This window comes from Phalaenopsis equestris, unplaced genomic scaffold, assembly GCF_001263595.1.
Source record: "Phalaenopsis equestris unplaced genomic scaffold, ASM126359v1 Scaffold000749, whole genome shotgun sequence".
In the NCBI taxonomy this organism is placed as follows: Eukaryota; Viridiplantae; Streptophyta; class Magnoliopsida; order Asparagales; family Orchidaceae; genus Phalaenopsis; species Phalaenopsis equestris.
This window is the reverse complement of record NW_018165189.1, coordinates 183,136-202,925: the sequence shown is the minus strand read 5'-3', so window position 1 is coordinate 202,925 and position 19,790 is coordinate 183,136. Positions and strand designations below refer to the sequence as shown.

Here is a 19,790-nt window from a genome sequence, read left to right as displayed (position 1 = left end):
TTTCCCTAAATGAACTAGAGTAGACAGGGCTGAGTTCCCGCTAAGGCAACCTGATCTCCCTCCTAATAGGGACTGCAGTTGTTAGGACTAACTATTTTTAGATGCTTAAATGAATAAATCCAATAAAAAGCCTAAAATAATTATTTCAAATTATTTCCTCGATGATGCTCATGTTGATTGTGAATTTTAACCGGAGGGTCTATTCATGAAATTAAAATTTCAAAAAATAAACTATGGAAAAATATTCAAAAGTAAAAAAAATAAAATTACTAAAAAAAGAAAAGAACAACAAATCATCCACCTCCACTATTAGTCTTCGATGAGGATAAATTTAATGTTAATCTAAGCTCATGTTGAACTAATATTATGTCAAATATATTAGTAAATTCAAACTCAAATAACTATGTGCTAGTAAAGACATGACCCAAATCCTTTGTTTGTGTGATCTTGCCACAAAATGGCATCATCAGAAGCGGTTATAATCAGAGTCTTATGATCGGGTGATTTGTCGCCAAATAACACCATTATATTACAGTGACGACAATAGCTCATATATTCTCTAATGGTATTTTATCATTTTGAGTTATGAATCATACAGTATATTTGATAGGTCATGAGTCCTCAGTTCTCTAAGATCGACTTAGATCGATCCGCCTACACAAATATTACTGCAAGTCTACAAGGTTCCCTAGAACAAACAATTAGTTACTAACAATAATTTTTATGTCAGGTTGGATCGACTACCTCCTCAAATTAAGTAGATCATGGTCCACAACACACCGAGATAATAAAAACATGAGGTCTTGATCAAATGTGTCATCATTTTCCCCACCAATTACTTTTAAGCTCGTAGTGATGATTTTCATAAATCTTAAATCTTAAATTTGCCGCTACTATACTCTCAGTAATGAGCAGTCTAATGACTAGCCTTAATAAAAAATGCTCTCCTATTTTCAGGTTGGGTCGACTACCTACTGCTATCAGCAGGGGTAATTAATCATAGAGGATTGAGCCTATGACAAACCTCTAACTCCAGATCATAAAGTCCTCACAAAATGAGAGTGAAATCTCTGGGCAGGGTCCTATCTACTATCTCATATGCCTTCTGAAAATTCAACCCGGAACCTCATGGTAGGCTGCCTCCATTTTTCTGATTCTTCAAGGGAGGTCGGCGCACCTTTCCAATTTTCAGAGCCCACAATGATTTACTATTAAAACCTTAAGAACAACGGAACCACAAAAATTTACAGTAAACCATATGATAATTTTCAGCTTCACAAGAAATGGATGAAAGATAGGTACATCCAGCTGTCATTTAACTTCCAGAGAAATATTCATGGGAAACATAATGCAGGATGGATAAGTAAGACTGATGAATCGCACGAGAAAAAAGTTAAAAGAGAAATTTACATACAATACCACACAGTTCTTATGTATTTACACTTCTAATATCTATATTTGATATTTTCATTTATAATACGATGGTGTCTTTACCTTATGCATGAAAAGATGTATTTATTTTTAAATGTTAGTAATAGCATGCTTTTAATATAATATTAAGGATTTGAGTTTTATGCATGTAAATATGAAATTTTACTTGTTAGATAAGTAAATGCATAAGACATTTTTTTTAGTTTAATATTGATAATCGACAAATGTAAAAAAAAAAATCAGATGATAGCATGGTCTGATCTCTCCATGATTGCATGGAGAACCAAGCGAACAATTCTCTAAACAATAAACTTCATCAATCTGAAATGGAAGAGCGAATAACTCCTGGCTTTTTGTTATGCCATGAACTCGCCCGCCTCTCATGAAAAGTCATTTTTCACCATCATTGAAAGATTTAATCCAGATGTTTCCACTACATTAGGCTTCATTAGCTGGCATCTTGAACAGTTGTGAAGGATTTTAAACCTCAATATACATCAAGTCAAGTCATACAGCTAGGTCGGATAATTTATCATTTGCATGACAGGGCTTAGGATTAAATTGGAGCACCTGAACTATCAAGTTAAGCCACTTAGAGTGTAATAGTTCAAGACTTCCTGTATTCATTTCTCACTAGACTTGCTATAATATTCAACTTTTAATGGTTCCAATCTCTTTTCCACTTTCTTAATGCATAGACACTACTTCAACTCCCACACCGTTCGCCCATATCTCCCTTTGTATCCATTCCAAGTATTTTTGTTTAACACAAACAAGATTTAAAGTTGGGCTTCTTTTTCCCAAAAAAAAAAAATAATAGAAATAAAATAAATAAATAAAAATAAAAATAAAAATGAGCTCAATAAGGCTCAAGTCCATTAACCTTGTGTTACCTTCACGCATTACATGGGTGAGAAGCGCCTCACCTCAATCTAACTGAGATGTGCGCAGTTAAAAAACTAAGGCTTTTTTTAATAAAAATTTAAGCAGCGTAGTCATCCTAGCCTCAAGCAAGTCTCGGGCTAACCCTCCTCTCATTCAACTGCACACGCAAGGAAGCCGCCAGCATTCTTCACCATCGCCACTTGCACATCCTACTCTTTGCTGCTAAGTTATCTTCCTCTACGAGAAACTCCTCTTCTTCCACAACATCTATTCTTCTTCTGGAGACAATCTCTGAATACTAATTTTTTATCTTTCCTAAATCTAATTTCATTAATGCATTAATTTAGAGATTTTTGTTAATTTGAAAAATAGCAATGTTTCAATTTTTTTAATCAAAACTTTTATTTTTAGGATCCATAAGAAATAGTTAGAAGAATAGAGAAAATCACAGCAGATAGAAAAGACATGGCATGGAGGCATAACATGCAAGTTGATACTGGAGAGAATAAAAAAATATCTGTATATCTAAAATGCAACTGCTATGAAAAAAGTCAATAAATGGGTGTTACAAGAATGAAAAATCACGCTTCTAGCGCTCACTAGAATTTTGAGTTGCATACCAGGTGTCTGAGGTGATGAAAAAAAAGATCCGTGGATATATGAGCAAAGACACATGTCCAAGCATTAACCACAACAATAGTTTCATGATAGAACAGATACTAGTTCTTTTTATGGAAGTAGACTTGACCGCAAAGATTACTCATCTTCTTTGCCACAAATATCTAGCAGAGGTTCAAGCAAAATTATGCATCAATACAAGTAAAATGTGAAAGATAACAGTGATGAGTGAGCAAAAGCTGCACATAAGATTTCTCATGAAAGTGCTAAAGAGACGTGCAAACATATATTTAAGGAAATTGGATGGTGCTTTTATGAAAATGTTATTTCATATAAAGTGGCAGCCTCTCTTCCTACTTCAACATCATCCGCTCTAGAGAATCATATGGTCAATGTCTTGAAACCACCATCTATGTATGAATTCAGAACTTGAGTAATCAAATAAGAGCTGAGTAACACTTAAAAATTATTGAGAAGATTAAGAGAATTTGGAATTAAACAATAGCAGAGATCAGGTCTGATGGTGTGATCTGATATAAAAAAATACAAGTATAATCAATACTTTGATTAACAATACCAACTACACTTGAAGCATCAAATAAATTCAAGGAAATAGAGTATATTTTGGACTTCTTAATGAAGAAAAATAAATTGGAGAGCATCTATAGATTCAAGTTATAGATAATATTGATGCGAATAGGGTGGCTGAAAAAAAAAATTGATGGAGAAAAGAAAACATATATATTAGACATCATGCATGGAACACTCCACAGATTTAATTTAAAGAAAATCGGTGACTTGTTTAATCACAGGAATGCTTTGAAAAAGGCAAAGAAGACAACAAAATTCATCCACAACCAGTCATGAATTTTATCTTTGATGAGACAATTTTCTAAAAAGAAACTTCCAAAACCTTTGGAAACAAGGCCACATTAGGAACAAAAGTTTACATCCACATAATGACTTAACTACGCTTGGACAAAGAAAACTGAAGATAAAGAAGTTGGAAAATTGTTGTGATTGAAAGATTTTTATCAAGCGTTACGTAGGTAATAACAATAATAAAGTCATCATTTCAAACTCTAACGATCACGGCTTTAGAGGAAAAAAAAACTAAATATGGGCTTCATTTACAGTGCAACAGATGAGGCTGAGATGATAAGCCAAAATTTTGGTGGCAAGTGGATATTTGAGAAATTATTGAAGAAAAGTTGGAGCTTCAACTTATCATTATTTGCAGGCAGCAAGATATAATATTAATTCACAATTTCAATATGTCAAGAATAAGTTGACTAATCATGAGATCTTAGGTTTGCATCATTTGCATGGATTAATTGATAGTTTACTCAACTGAGAGGTTGAAGACTGATATGCAAATTAAATCATTCAAAAATTAAAAAAAAGTCATTAAACTAACAAGACAAAATTATAGCCACAAAACATTCTGCATGTTATTTTTTAATATTTATTGGATGTAATATAGAATGATACTCATAATTTTAATTATGTTTTTTTTCCTTCAAAATTCAGAAAAATGGTGAATTTAATTTAATGATGATACTTTAGAGCTATAATGACTATTTGTTAAAATATTGAGACTTACAAATTTTTCATATAGTTGTGAGTTAAATTAGAGTTCTGAACTCCATAGTTTATTTCATATACAAAAAAAACTAAATAGTATAAATTTAAAGAAATGGAGTTTAAAGGAGGACAAAAATATCTTACTTTGTAATGACATCAGATGATAAATGGTTAGTGGATGGTCATAATAAAAGAAACATACTTGTCAACGGCAAACGGTACACCGTAGCGCAAAAATCTGTGGAGCCACAACGGTACTAGAGATGAGTAGAAGAATTATATTTTGTTGGAGTTTAGGGTTAATGGAACATCTCCTTTTAGTTTAAAGATGGACTATTCTATTTTGGCTTGTTGACCTACACATAATAATTTTAATCTCAGAGGTTCATCATTTCCTTGACAATAAAGAGTGAATCAAAACCTTGTTGCTTGATTTTCTCTCTATTGATTTGGTTTCATCTTTTCTAATTGTGATTATAATGCACAACTTTATTGAATAATGGTTTAAAATGTTCATTCTCCTTTAAAAACACTTGAAAATGTAGTAAGAAAAGCAATTCAAATATTTTTTTAATATTCTTTTGGATCAGATTCATTCACATTTATCTTTTCTTTTTTAGGTGGAGGATTCTCAAATGATTCATTTTCGTGAATACTATTTTACAAATTTGGGGTTTTCAAAAGTTTTCCAAATGTTATTACTATATGCATATTGAAACTTTTCATACTGTCTTCATTTTTAATGAATTTGTTAAACAATTTTTTATTAAATTTGCTAACTTTTTAAACATCAACCTAAATAATAATGTCGATGGATATTTGTATTTTACATAAAGTGAGCCCTGAAAAAATTTTTACCATGGGCTTTCCATCTACTGGGTGCGTGAAACTTTAAAAATATGATTTATAATGAACCAAATTTTAAAAATATGCATTTATAATGGACCAAATTAGATTGACTAAACTTGATTAATTATTTCTATATAAAAAAATTTTACCTCTAAATGTCCTCAAATTATCGTTTTTGACCGTTCTAATTCTGTCAGTAATTTTGCTGATCATCTCAATGTTCCTTTGGTGGGTGGGTGAGAAGAAGCAATGTTATGATCAAATGGGATACTTTAAACTTGCATCAAATAACATTCTAAATAATATATTGAGTTGGGTGCTGATTTGGTATCCTTATAAATGCTGAAAGAGATGTCAAATTATTGGGTAATGTCTCTCTTATTAAAACAATGATGATAGCTGCTGCTCTTTAATTTGGTGAAATTAAGCGCTATAAAAGATTACAAATATTTATTTTAATTTTTAAGGAATTGTTATGAAGTTTATGATAGAGAGGTGAGAAATTAGGAGGGGTATAAAATATAAGTATTATAGATTAGGTTAGTTTAGGAGAATTTGAAAAATCTCTTTGAGAATTGGTCTCAAGTGAGTAAATAATTAAAATACGTGTAAAATATTAGCTTCGCATGTGTACTGATGATCTAGAGTAGATGGTTAAATTTAGGGTATGTTTATGTCAGTTGTTGCTGCTGTAAGAGAAGCTATTGCGAGAAAGTTGTTGTTGATGAAGCAGTACGTTGTTTGGATAGTTCAGCTGGGCTGCAACTGTTTCTGAGATATATATTGTAATGCCCTTATAGTTGTAAGTTCATCATTTCAAAATGAACTCAAACAAAACAACAGAAATGAATATCATAGACTGTAATCCAGTTAAAAAATCATACTCAAACCTTCATTAAGCGTCGATACACTTCTTTATCATGTTGCTCAAACCAATCACATCAATTTTATATTTTTCATATCTAACACCTTAACTTTAAAAAAACTGGAAGATATGTGATAAACGCCCAAAAAATTGCAGTACACAGCCAGGATTCAAAAACAGTAAGAAAATAAAGGGAACAGGCATATCATAGGGAGAAAGAAAACCAACAAACTCAAAAAGAAAAGAGAGAAAGCCCCATAAACCAAGGAGAAGAAGATGGCAAAAGTCCCATAAAATCCTAACCCTAACCATTAGAGGAGAAAGAGAGGGACAAGCTGCGAACCTAAACCCTAACCATTATAGGAGAGGGTATTGAACAACAAATCAAAAAATTGAAGTTATTTTTTGATACTTTCAAATGAACACACCCGAACAAGAAGACAAAGAAACCGAATCAAAAACCTGGGGGATCAACGAGAGTTCAGAGATGCAGTGTAAAGCTGTGAGAGTTGAGGGAGAAGACGTTGAAACCGCAGGCCACACTATGAGAAATGAATTCATGAAACACCATAAAATCGATGTTGATTTTATGAAATAGTGTCTTGAATGCCGCCACACACATTTGCGGCGTAGCGGGGCACCGTACCGCAACATAAACACTACCCTAAACAGTCTTCGTGGAGTTTAAGTGAGTGTTGAGGCATAGGGAACATGACTAGGTCCTAATACTATCAATTTTATATTAGAGCTATAAATGGGGATTTACAGTGATTGTGAGAGTTAGGCTGGGTGATTATTGATCATAGAGGATGCTTTAAGCCACCATACAACAGCAAATGAAATTTAATTCTCCACTAAAAATATAATATTCAACATTACACGTTATGTTACCTATTAACTCTTATTTATAAGCAAAAAATGAGCCTAGAGCTTTCTCATTTTGGAGGAAAAGGGTGAGTTGGACACCACATTAGGGGAAAGATCCTCAATATTTTCATTAAAATTTTTCATGTTTCATACTCCATTAAGATGGCCAGCTATACACATTTCAAGGGCTTAAAATTAAAAATATGAAAAAAAATAAATATTTAAATAATTTAATCAGTAGGCTGTCATGGGCTTTGAAACAAGCTCTTATTCTTATCATGAGTCTACTTAGCTGACTTGAATCATTCATTTTTAGTGCTACATCAACCCCCTCTAGCTCCATTAACTCTACTTGATAAAATTGAAATCTAGAAAATCCTTTACTAGTTATGCAGCCAGGCTCTTCAAGTTGATGCAGATCAATTAAGGGTCCTCGATAGATGAAGTATTCTTTTAATGAATTAAAATGGATGACTTACCATTTAGTCAGTAGATAATTCCTCGATGATGATAAAACAAAGTTCGAGGAATAAGAGATTTTGAAGGTGAGAACTTATGCCAACTGCCAAAAAGTTATACAAAACAAATCGAAGTTTGCTAATTCTCTCATATAATAAAGTATTTTTAAATTTAATAACATAATGATAGACATTAGATTTAATTATTTTTAAGAATTTTGAATGGTTTGTAAGCCCTGGCATGTAACACAGAACATATTGGTGTGGTAAAACTTATGGTGGCTGCGAATCAAAATATAACTCCATTAAATTATTTTTGTTAATCTATTATGACTAGTGTTAGAAGCATATTTATCATTGGTTAAAATCAATTATTTTATTGTGGTGTCATAAAGGCTTCAAAAAATTTTGGCAAATCAAAATGCAAAATTAGAAAATCCAAGTGATGAGAAGTTAGCTAGTTCATTGGGGGGTTTGGCCATATACTATTTTCAAAAGGGAGAATATCATTTTTTTCAGAAAAAAAATACTATTGTATATAACTTTAGAGGACGGTAAATACATATCTCAATTTGTTAATTTCTTTTTATAAGGCTCCTTAGTAGGTTTCTAGAAGTTTGTCAAACTATCAAACTTTAGCCATTAATTTGAGGATGGAAGATGAATGAGAATTTTAATTTATTGTCCAATAAGTTTCATAGTCCTCCAAAAATATGAAATATATTAAACTTTATGATCTGACACAATTGTTGAATGTACGCCCATATAAATGTATAATTCAAATAATGAATAGTTTAGCAATATGAGAAGTACAATTGGTTTTGGAACAAAGCAAAGTATTGGTTGTCTTATATAATCATTAATTGTCTCAAACAAGTTATCATGTTCTCGAGCCATGCAAGACAAGCTTAAGATGAAATCCATCAAGAGATATTTCTAAGGGCTATTAAAACTTGGCAAAGCAATCTAATTTCATAGTCTCTCCAGGAATATAAAAAAAATTGAGCTTCTCGTTCTGACAGCATTGTTGATAGTAGGCTTTATAAATTTATAATTTTCTTAACACATAGTTTAGCTATATGAGAAGCATCATTGATTTTAGAATAAAGAAAGAAATGGGCCACTATAGATAATCAATAGAAATCACAAAAATGTTATCATGTTCTAGAATTGTGCTGAATAATTTTTAATATTAAATATACTTTTATGATGGGGGCTTTAACTTCTATATGAGATAGACTTTGAGCTACAAAATTTTAAGCATCAAGTACAAGTGTAAGTTCACAAATAAGAGTTTTTATTAAATAGATGGTTTTATGTTTTTTTTCAAATGTCAAACTATTAATTTAGAATGTAAGTCAGAGATAAAAAATTCTCAAGTTGTAGGAATATTGAATTGCCTTCTCCTATACAAATACTTAATGATCATATAACCTGTTATGTGTAGTATCAAAAGTTTATCAAAGTGCTTCATATAAAATTAGACAAAAGTAAGGATAACTAGGAAACTCTTCTAGAAGTTTGTCAAATATAATGATTTTGAGTTTTAGAGAAGAGATGGTCAAAATTATCTTAAATAAGGCATCAACATGTTTGATCTTTTTTTTTTTTTTTTGTGTTTATGTTTGAGAATAAAAAATAATCATGGAGAAACTCAACCAACTTGACATTTTTATGATTTATTTTTTTGTTGTGTTAATGAATTTTAGGGTGTGATGCTTTGAGTTGAAAATGAACTCCTTATGTGGAAAGTAATAGCCTCTGTGTCTAAGAGATTGGATGAAAGAATAATATTGAGTTCCATTTTTATACCTCATTTAATTTTTCGTCCACAAAAGCTTTTGAATGATTTTATTAACTTAAGATTTCACAAATTCAATATTCAAAAACAACACAATTTACTTCAAAGTATTTGAGAAAATTAGGCAACTTGAAGGAATTAATGGTAATCAAATTCTTAACTTGTTCCGAGGCTTTTATATGGTAGGTGACAACAAAAATTTCTCCAAGCCTAAAATATCAGTGATAAAAACAATATTTATTAATATTCTCAATAAATCTTCGATAGAAAACAGTTGAGTTGTAAAAACTTCATATTATAATGAAACTCTTAAGTCTTTGAGTTAGGTTAATCTATAATTCCTTAAATTTTAGAAGGGTTAGATTTGATTCCAATAATGAAAATAAAAATTCTAGGAAAATCATTTCATTTTTTTAAAATAATACTTGTTCAAGTTGACGTTCAATTGTTATTTTTAAGAGGTTTAAAAATTTACTGAAAATATTGAAAATGATCTGCCTCGCTCTGCCAAAAAATTAAGATATCATCAAAATAAATATTAGAAATTTTGTTTATAAAAGTTTTAGGATTTTATTCATTTTATTAATGTGATTGGGGTGTTTGAAAGCTTAAAAGGTATCACTAACCATTCGTCGAGTCCATTACGGATCATAAAGAATTTTCATTCTTCATTTTATTAAATCCTAATCTCATGATTATTTTTTAAATAAAATAAAAAAAAGGCTACTAAGACTTGTTAGAATTGCAAAAGGACAAAAACCATTTCATATAAATTCTTTTCTAAGTCCTTCACTTATCTCAGAGCTCAGTATGCTCAAAGGGATTCATCCTACAATGGGGAAACTTACAAAGTAATAAACTAATGGAATAGGCCAATAACAAATTGAATAAACATAAAAGAATGTAATATATACATCACTCATCAGATGAACCATCACAAAACTCAAAAAGGAAAGGAGATATCATGATAGATATTTGAGTTCTTTCAAAACCAAGATCATGATAGTTAGGTTTTGTATGAAAATTAAAGTCAAGCACCTCTCTTTTTAAGTGGATTTTTGTTGCACAGAGTTAGTTTTGTGAGGTGTTATGGGGTGTGTCTTTTTATAGGTTTAATATAAATGAGTTGAATGATCATATTGCCATGTTTCAAAACATGCATATTTTTCTTATTTTATTGGGTCACATTTAAATCATACAAATAGGGTTTAAAAAAAATACGAGTAATGTCAATAAAGAGTATCAAACCATATTTATTTTTATAACTATCAATCCTTAAAAAAATGGGGCATCTACTTGTGATGGATGGAGATGTATGATTGACCCGACTAACAAGAAAAAATTTTAATATTGTTTAATATTGATACAAACGCTAATAATAAGGTAAATTAAAGATGGCAAGAGCTGCACTATCATCTATAAATAGCACTTTTTTCATTGCAAATTACATACAAAAAAGATTCATTCCTCTCGTAGTCAAATAACTCATTCAATTAATTGAAGAGTTATCTATGAACTCAATAACTTCAAAAAAAGGGTGTCTTTATAAACTTCTAACATGTCATTATCCATGGAATTTACAATTTCTTCTTAAAAAATTAAGATTTATATTGAATTTGTATATGATCCTTCATGTTACATTTGAAGTAAATTATCTTTTTAGTATTTGTAGAATCATAGCAGTAAGGGTTTAGGGAAAATGAGTTCGATTTTCAGTAGGTAGAGTGGATCGAACGGTAGACCTATGGAATTAAGTGGATTAACCTGGCTTTCTGATCTCGAAGATGAGCAATTTTCTATTAATTCTCTATCAACAAAGAATGATGAAAGGTATCTTCTGAGATTTGATTATCAAATAACTCATCTTTGTTATTAATATCCACTCAAAATCTAATGATAAATTTATTGTCTAATCACCAATCATTGACAGCATAATCGTCTGTAGCAACTAAGTCTTTACAAATATTCAACTATTCTATTATAATTAGATTATCTTTCTTTAAAATCAGTAAGTTCTCTTACAGCTTTTTGTTAAATGAGATAACATTTGGTTATTAATATATATTTTATGCCAATCAAACAAGTCATTCAGTTGGACCAACCAAACAAAGAATCTTCCAATATCGTATGTGCCATCATAGGTGGCATGTTCAACTTTAACTCTCCTAGAAAAATCATTAGTCATTAGCATTCCTATGAGAACAGCCTCTTCATTTTTCACTCCTAAGAATTGGGTTATCCGTGTGAGGTTGTTCTCTTCCTAGGTCTACAACGGAATCTCATCTTCTAATAATTAATTATCAATTTGGGCTTGACGTAGGACAGCAAGATTTTCACTATTTTGAAGATAAATTATGCATGATCTTCCAATTCTTACAAAGCAATTTTATTCCAGTCAAATAGTTCTTTATTCTCAAAGGTTCACAAAATCAATCATCCAGACAAAATTTTAGTCTGGTCATAGGACATCCTAATAAATACAAAATATTATTCAATTAAAAATAAAACGACAAGGCCCTTATAATCTTCTGAAATCTAATCTTTTTCATCATCCTCGTAGAGTGAGGGATGCTTACAAGCAAGCAATGACACAACGATCTATCATTGGGTTGTGCAGGGGAACATTTTGTTGCCTTGCTTTTAGATTAAAAAAAAATTATGGCATCATATACATATAACTCGCCTTATCTCTTTTCTCTCTCAATCTTATCTCTCTCTATCTCTCTCTATTTATCTCACCCCCTTTCACTTGCTATCTCACCCACTCTTTCACTCTCTCTTTATCTCTCTCTCCCTCTTTCTCCGTCACATGCACACTCTCTCATTCTTTATCACACTCTTCCACATTCTCTACTTCTCTCACACACTCTCTTTCTTTCTTTATATATATATATATATATATATATATAGATATATATATATATATATATATATATATACATATATATATATATATATATATATATATATATATATATATCTGTGTGTGTGTGTGTGCGCGTACATGCGTGCATATAGATATGTATATACGTGTCTGTGCGTGCGCTCCAGTCAACATGTGTGTGCGCACTCATACACTTATATGTGCATATGTATATGTGTGTGTGAGTGTGTGTGTGTTAACTTTGTGGAATTTACATACATAACACAGTATTCATATGCATATTCAACACCTAAAGGTTAATATTTACATAAATGACACTTTGTGTAATAATCACAACTAAAAATATGCATAAAAAAGTTTATTTCACTTAGGAAATTAGAATTAGTGGAACTTTTATGTGATGTTAAAAAATTTAGTGTTATATAAATATAAAGTTGTGCTGAATACAAATACATAAAAAATGCATTGTAAACAGGCAAGTCCTTTTTTTTTTCAATTAAATCTTAGAAATCAACTTAGTCTATGTTGTGGGGACAATGCATTAGCGAGCCATTTTGGTGCACCATGCCTCACCATACAAATGACATAAGGGTGCACCGCGACAAGCCATACACCAAAGCACGCGCCATTGACATGTTTGACAGCAACATTTAATTTGCAATAAAATCTCTCTTGATTTCTTCCATGGGGATAAATATAAGACCAATAGGTCAAAAGCAGGCCAGTAAGAAATAAAAAAAAAAATTCAAAAAAAATTATATATTTAAAGTAGTGACTACAAACTTAGTCATTATTTTAAAATTTAATTAATATTCTTAATGTTTAGGAAAGATGAAGAAAATTTAGATTGATGATGATGAGGAAAAGACATAAAACAATTTAGGATGTGGAAAGAAAAAATAATTCATTATCCTAGTGATTATAATGAAGATCTATTGAGTAATGATAATGATAGATTTTTTTAACTTAGAAACTTTAATCTTGGTTACTTTTATGTTTTTATTTTGATGGAGAATATTAGAAGTGGTAGAGAGTGAGTTTTGTTGAAATTATTTTGATTATTATGTCATTATATATTATTTTGATAGTTTATTTTAATTTAATATTTATATAGCCCTTATACTTCATAATTTGATGTTAGTATGTCAATATATTACTTCTACTTTGCATACTCTATTATTTATTACTATAATAGAATTTTGATATACCAATTACTACTGTGTTATTATATGTTAGAATGTTAATATACTACCTTACATACTTTAAAATTAGTAGAATAATTTTTTCCTTCGTGCTTATTTTTTTAAAACTTTTGAAAGTTATGCCTCAACACACACCCACCTCACCTCACGGACATAAATTACCATAATACCCAATTGCACAACCATAAGCTTTACAAAAAAACTAATGTAATTGCAACTTTTAAATGAAAAAGAAAACAAATAATATTAAAAAGAAAAAATTGGGATCAAAATCATAATATACTTTATAAAGCATAAACCTAAATAAATGGACCAAAGCAATGTTACACATGAACAGGTTAAACACACAAAACAGGAAATTTTCCTAACCAGAAGAATGGGATTATCTCTATCAGAACCATATGGCTTGTGAAAAATTCTAGCACAACTTTACAAAGTAGAAACACGCTGGATGCATGAAAGCCCCTAGCATTTGATCACAGTTACCCCATTATCAGATTAGACACACATAAAATTTTACTTTTCCCATAAAAAAAAAAAAAAAATCTCAGATTTCAATAACTGTTCAACTATTAATTGCACGACATCAAAAGTACGGAAGCATACAAACTTATATATCAAACCATAGGTTATCTTTCAGATTCTAAGTAAACATTTGACTGATAGGCATATTCAGCTCTCATTTAATCGCCATCAAAATACATAAAGGAAACAATCACACTAAATACAGAAACCAGATCAAATTATATGAGTATATGGTTTGACCTCTAGAAGGCATGAGAAACAATGTCATTTCCAATTTCTAAATTCGGTCCGTTGTTTCTTCCTTTGTTCATGCTGTTGTGTTCATTGGCAGTTACCAATGCCAATGTTGTTTCCAAAACAAAAAAGAAGAACCTCGTATCAATTTATAATCCATCCAATTCATTTTCGTGCCAATAATGTCATTCTAGACAGTAATAGCCGAGTATGTGTTTTGAAAAAGTAAATACAACGCACATAAAATAAAAATTCAAGCATTTCATAAAAATAAAAATTGATAAATCAATAGTCAAATTGCAGAATTCCAAATTTTACAAAAAATTCCATAAGATTTATAAAATGTACCCCAATATTAGCTACACAATGTTAGATGACCCCAAACAAATCCTCCTTCACGGTTTAACTCTACATAATCAATAATAACTGAAAATAAAAAGAAATCGCACCAACCTTCCCCCGTGGATCTCGATCCGGAAAGCCAAGTCCGCATTACACACGACCCGTAACAACTGCCGGGCCTACACTCGACGAGCTTCCGCCTAGAAACGACAAGAATCCAGTCGCCGCCCCGCCCGGCTCCTGATCGTCGAGAAACAAATCCTCCGGCACGCGGAAGGCACCATGAGCGGCCACCAGCGCAGCACCGACTAGCAACGCAGAGATTATGAGAGATCCAACCGACGTGAGGAAAACGACAAAGACAGTGATGACGGTAAGACCAAATAGTGTTTCGCGATCCGAAAAAGTGCGTCCGAAGAGAACGAGCGGGGGATCGGAGGGACGGAAGATGTATAGGAAGCACCAAGAGGCGAGCAATCCAAGTAGGACGAAAAGGGAGGCGGGATGCGAGACGAGGGAGAGAGCAAGTACGGCGCCGATTAGAGTAAAATAGTTGATACGAAAGTAGGAGAAGTTTTTCCGGAGACGAGAAGTGGCGTCAGAAAGAGATTCTGGTCGAGAAAAGGCGGAGCGGTCGAGAAGTTCAGACCAAGGACGGCGGTCGGAGAGAGATCTGCGGATAGATTCTTGAAGGCGGGAGAGGAAGAGACGGAAGGCAGGGGTAGTGGCCGGCGCTAATGACGGAGATGAGATGGATCCAGAAGATGCGGTGGAGACGGCAGCAGTTGGCTGGGAGTTGGAGATCGGGAGAATCGGGGGGGACGCGGAGGAGGCCATTAGGTTTTGGGGAGAGAGTAGATCTCAAGTTGTTTCCTTTCCACAGTCCAGTCGGCCGACGCGCGGCGAATTTAATAGCGGTCCTATGATAATATTTCCTGGATGAATTTGTTTATGTAACTTCTTTTTCCACTTTCAAGGAAAAAAATTGGTTCGTGTGTACTTTTATAAGTTTTTAGCTACGAAGGACTTCAAATCTAAATATGCTGCAATTATATACATAGTTTAATTGCATAAGCAAAATTAAACAATTGCATGAAGATAAGAATTAAAAGAACAAACCACAAAAGCGATTATTACATGCAGACTATGTGCATGCGTATTGATGATATTTTAGTGCAATACCACCACAATACTTATTTTAAGCTGATAATTATTTTTTTTAAGCTGACTAACAATGTCTTTATTACTCATCCTCACATTCATTATAAAAATGAGGCCAAGGTGGGGATATCCCACGTAGCTGATGTTGATGATATAGTAATATTCAATAATGCTTCTAAGTGCTCATGTAAGAAGATCTACAACACTTGACTATCCTTTCAAGAAACATTTGGGATGTCATTCAATGAAGATAAATGTCAGCTCTTTTTTGTTAAGAAAGCAAGCTATACATTAAAAACTTAGGCCAAAGAATTTACAGGTTTTGTTATTTCTGAATTTTCTTTCAAGTATATGGGAGTCAATTTGCTCATGGGGAGAAGGAGACAGAAGCAATTTGATAATGGGGTTAAAAAAATCGGAATCATAATTGGAGAATGGAGAACCTCTTTCCTTTCTTTTGGGAAAGAAAGAGTTACTATGCTTAAAAGTGTTTTAACATCTATTCCTCTTTATGTGAAGCTGGTACAAGATATTCTGCCAAACATTTTGGACAAAAGGGCTGTCAAAGAATAAATGATGGAGATGCTCCTTATCATGTCTACACAACAAACAACAAGAAGGTCCCCGTAGTCTTTTGAGCTTAAGTATGACATCAGTAGGAAGCATCTTTAAGAACAATCTTCAACAGAAGAAAGACATATAGGGGGACAGAAACTTACCCCAAATGTCTTTAGGATGAGACAGAAAGATATACTTGAAATCAACAAAATACAACCAATTTTGCATTTATTTGCATCTAACTCATCTGCGTGTAATAATTTTTCCAAAAAAACTCCAAAAAATAAGGTCAAAACCTAAAGATTTTTCCTCAATAAGGGCTTCCACCTCAAGTACCCAGACATGAAATGCAAAAACTGAAAACTTGCGAGTTAAAGTGAAAAAGAGTGGGTCTATTAGCACATGCAAAATTATAAACCCAGACATGAGGCTTAGATTTAAAAGTTACATAAGCAAAATCATCCAAATATTAGTGTACGTAAAAAATGCATCAGCACAAATCTTGATAAGATTAAACAAACTGAGAGATTAAGACGTATAGCCAGGAAGGTCTGCCAGCATAAGACAAAAGAACCACTGGTGTCTAAGGGTTTGTTTGGGGCAGCTACAGTGCCTAGAAGTTGGGGAGCAGAAGTTGTTGCAGTGAAGCTGTGTGTCTGTCTATTTTGTGCAGTTGTGCAGTAGTTGTGCTGTGTATTGTTGTGTTATTTATAATAAAACCAGTATAAGTTACATAATTCATGCATGAAAATAAAAATTAGATTTAGAATCACAAAAAACTCATAAGTTTGAATATTATATGTTAAAAACTAATATTTCACTAAACAGTGAGTAACAAAATAAGAAAAATTAAAAATAAACTATTAAAACAACAATTAGCATGTATACGATCAATTTCACAAGATAATTTCCTCTCCAAAGAAATTCTCCACGTCTGATCACAATCTAAGGTGAAATTGTCGAACTGATCCAGTCACATGAAGAAGTCACAGTCCGCCACTAATATATGTCTTGCACACCTAAAAAATTATACAAATGCTGGAAATAAATAATTAAAGTTTTATAAAGTTGTGAGTAAAACAACAATCAAAATTAAAAATGAAACTATTAAAACAATAATTAACATTATCATGATATTGAATTTGAAATGCAGACGATCAATTTTAACTCTCCACATTCGATCATTATCTGAGGTGAAATCATCGAATTGATTCACCCACCTGGAAGTCACAGTCCTCCACTGATATATAACTTGGACACCTATAAAGTTATAAGAATAATTGAAATACATAATTAAAATTTTATTAAGCTTTGCGATCTCATAGAACAAAGGATAAATTGATGAATAATCTTTCACTACAAGAAGATAGTAGAGCTTTAAGAAAAAAGATCTCAGTTACCTTTAAATCATGTAATACTGAGCTCATATGTTTCACAGAAGAATATCATCACAAAGGATATCCAAAAAAACCTCAGCAGTCATATGAAAGAAAAAGAAGGGGGTATTGGTTGCTTGGATGACAATTTCATACATGTCAAAATCCAAAGCAACATATAGGTCATCTAGAATAAGTTCTAAGGGCATATATCTTATCATAGATATCTAAACAAAAAAAAAACATGCAAGAAAAATGTATATATATTGAACTTGTGGCTACTTAGGAGGTCATTTATGCAGGAAAAAATACATGAATAATTAATGGAAAAATAATTTGTATTAAAATGAGATCTCAAAAGAGAAATAATGTATAAAGCTTCATTATAATAAACTTTAAGCATTCTCACAAGATCTTCTATACAAATAAAACAGAAGTTGCATACAATATCAATTTACCCATTAACTATTAGATTTATAATTTGCTCTCTCAGCTCCTTCTCCACAGCACCATCTCCATCCTAAGTACATGACACAGGTAAATGACATTCAGCTTATGAGATTGACTATCCTAGGTAATATTCATATGCTTCAGTAGGTACATGTGATTGATCCTCATTTGCACTATTGAAATCAATATCACTACATGAAGAATGTAGATAAATGTTATTTTAAAGAGTCATTGTGGCGACCACAATCTTCACTTGTTTGTTGAAAAGATAGGCGGGCATATTTCATATAATAACCCATTGTTTTCTAAACATTGATGTTCTCTCAATATTGCCACGTAAAAATGAGTGTCTATTATTAAATATCTCATTTCTATCTTAAGCTACATTGTTAGCTCTTTTAAAATAAGGAATCTAATATTTTGTATCAAGATAGGGTTTGAGATACCCTTTTGTAATGGATATCTAGCATCAACTAAATAATATTTTTGTGTTATAAGTATAGAAATTAGCTTTGTACTGAAAGTATTATTTCATTTATTCAAATTCAAGCTAACCAGGAGGCAACTTTGGAAAACTGTAATTATGAGTTCACATAATAAATTTAAAAATGTGACTATTGTGTCGTTGTCTTCTCATCCTACCATTACAAAAGTGAAACAGATATTTGAATTGCATATAACCATTACATTTTGTGTCGATGAACAACAATGTCCAATGTATGTATTTTTTTTATTATTGGGCATGCATGCATCCACATGCATTCCATCAATTGCTCTAATATCCTAAATAAAATTATGTAAGATATCAGAATTACTGCGTATAAGTAAGTTTTGGAAAAGATGAACACATGAATCTACCTTATAATATGGCATATAACATTGATCTTATGAAATCTTTAGAGAGGTGCTTTAAAATATAGAGAGTTCAGGTCTAATAACTTTTGAAGATAGATTGATGAGAGTATCAAAACCAATTGAATAATACCTACTAATTAATTCTAACGAGTGTTAGAATCACTTCATAGCTCCTTTCATAGACTCTTTGTGATAATAAAAATAGAATTATAGTTAACACTTCTCTTGAAGTCACCTTGGAGGAGCTATATAATCCCAAATTTTTGTGTTAATTGATACACCTAAAATATATAGCATTTATGTACACATTTTTATACTTATTTTTTAGGATATTGTGCTTTAATGAAAAATATTTGTGTGTTTTTCTTTTAGGTACAATTAAATAGATGAAATATGGTGAAAGAAGTGAAAAAGGATCAAATTTGGAGCAAAAATGAAGAATGTGTGAAAATGAACTATGGCGCCTAAGTGCCTAGGACTGACGCTTAAGCGCCAAGAAATAGAGAATATCTCGCCTAAGCACTGAAGACCTCATGCTTATGCATCAAGGGTAGTTATGATGAAAATTCAAGGAATTTGGATAAATTTTGAAGGAGTGTTTGAAGAAACTCTTGTTGAAAACACGAATTACAGTTAATGGGCACGAAAATACATTGAAATGACTCTTGAAAAGAGACAACTCTTGGAAGATTCATTGAATGTGGACACATTTTGAAGAGACACTAAAGTACCTTTATTAGGAGGAGAAAATTATATAAAAGACTTAGGATACTTTTAGAGAGTAGAAAGTAAGGAGTTGTAGGATTTTATTTAAGGCTTCTTCTCACTTTTCTCATTCCTGGTGA

At 31.7% G+C, this 19,790-nt stretch overlaps 1 protein-coding gene across 1 annotated transcript; it reads right to left on the bottom strand.

Moving 5' to 3' along the window:
* Positions 1-14,526: 14,526 nt before the first annotated feature.
* Positions 14,527-15,481, bottom strand: LOC110030663 (PRA1 family protein B4-like). The gene has a single exon (XM_020733490.1). The coding sequence runs from the start codon at positions 15,380-15,382 to the stop codon at positions 14,696-14,698; it is 687 nt and encodes a 228-aa protein (XP_020589149.1). The 5' UTR covers positions 15,383-15,481; the 3' UTR covers positions 14,527-14,695.
* Positions 15,482-19,790: the final 4,309 nt, after the last annotated feature.

What these genes read in the sequence shown, in the direction of transcription:
- LOC110030663 (XM_020733490.1), bottom strand. Translation starts at nt 15,382, where the DNA reads ATGGCCTCCTCCGCGTCCCCCCCGATTCTCCCGATCTCCAACTCCCAG.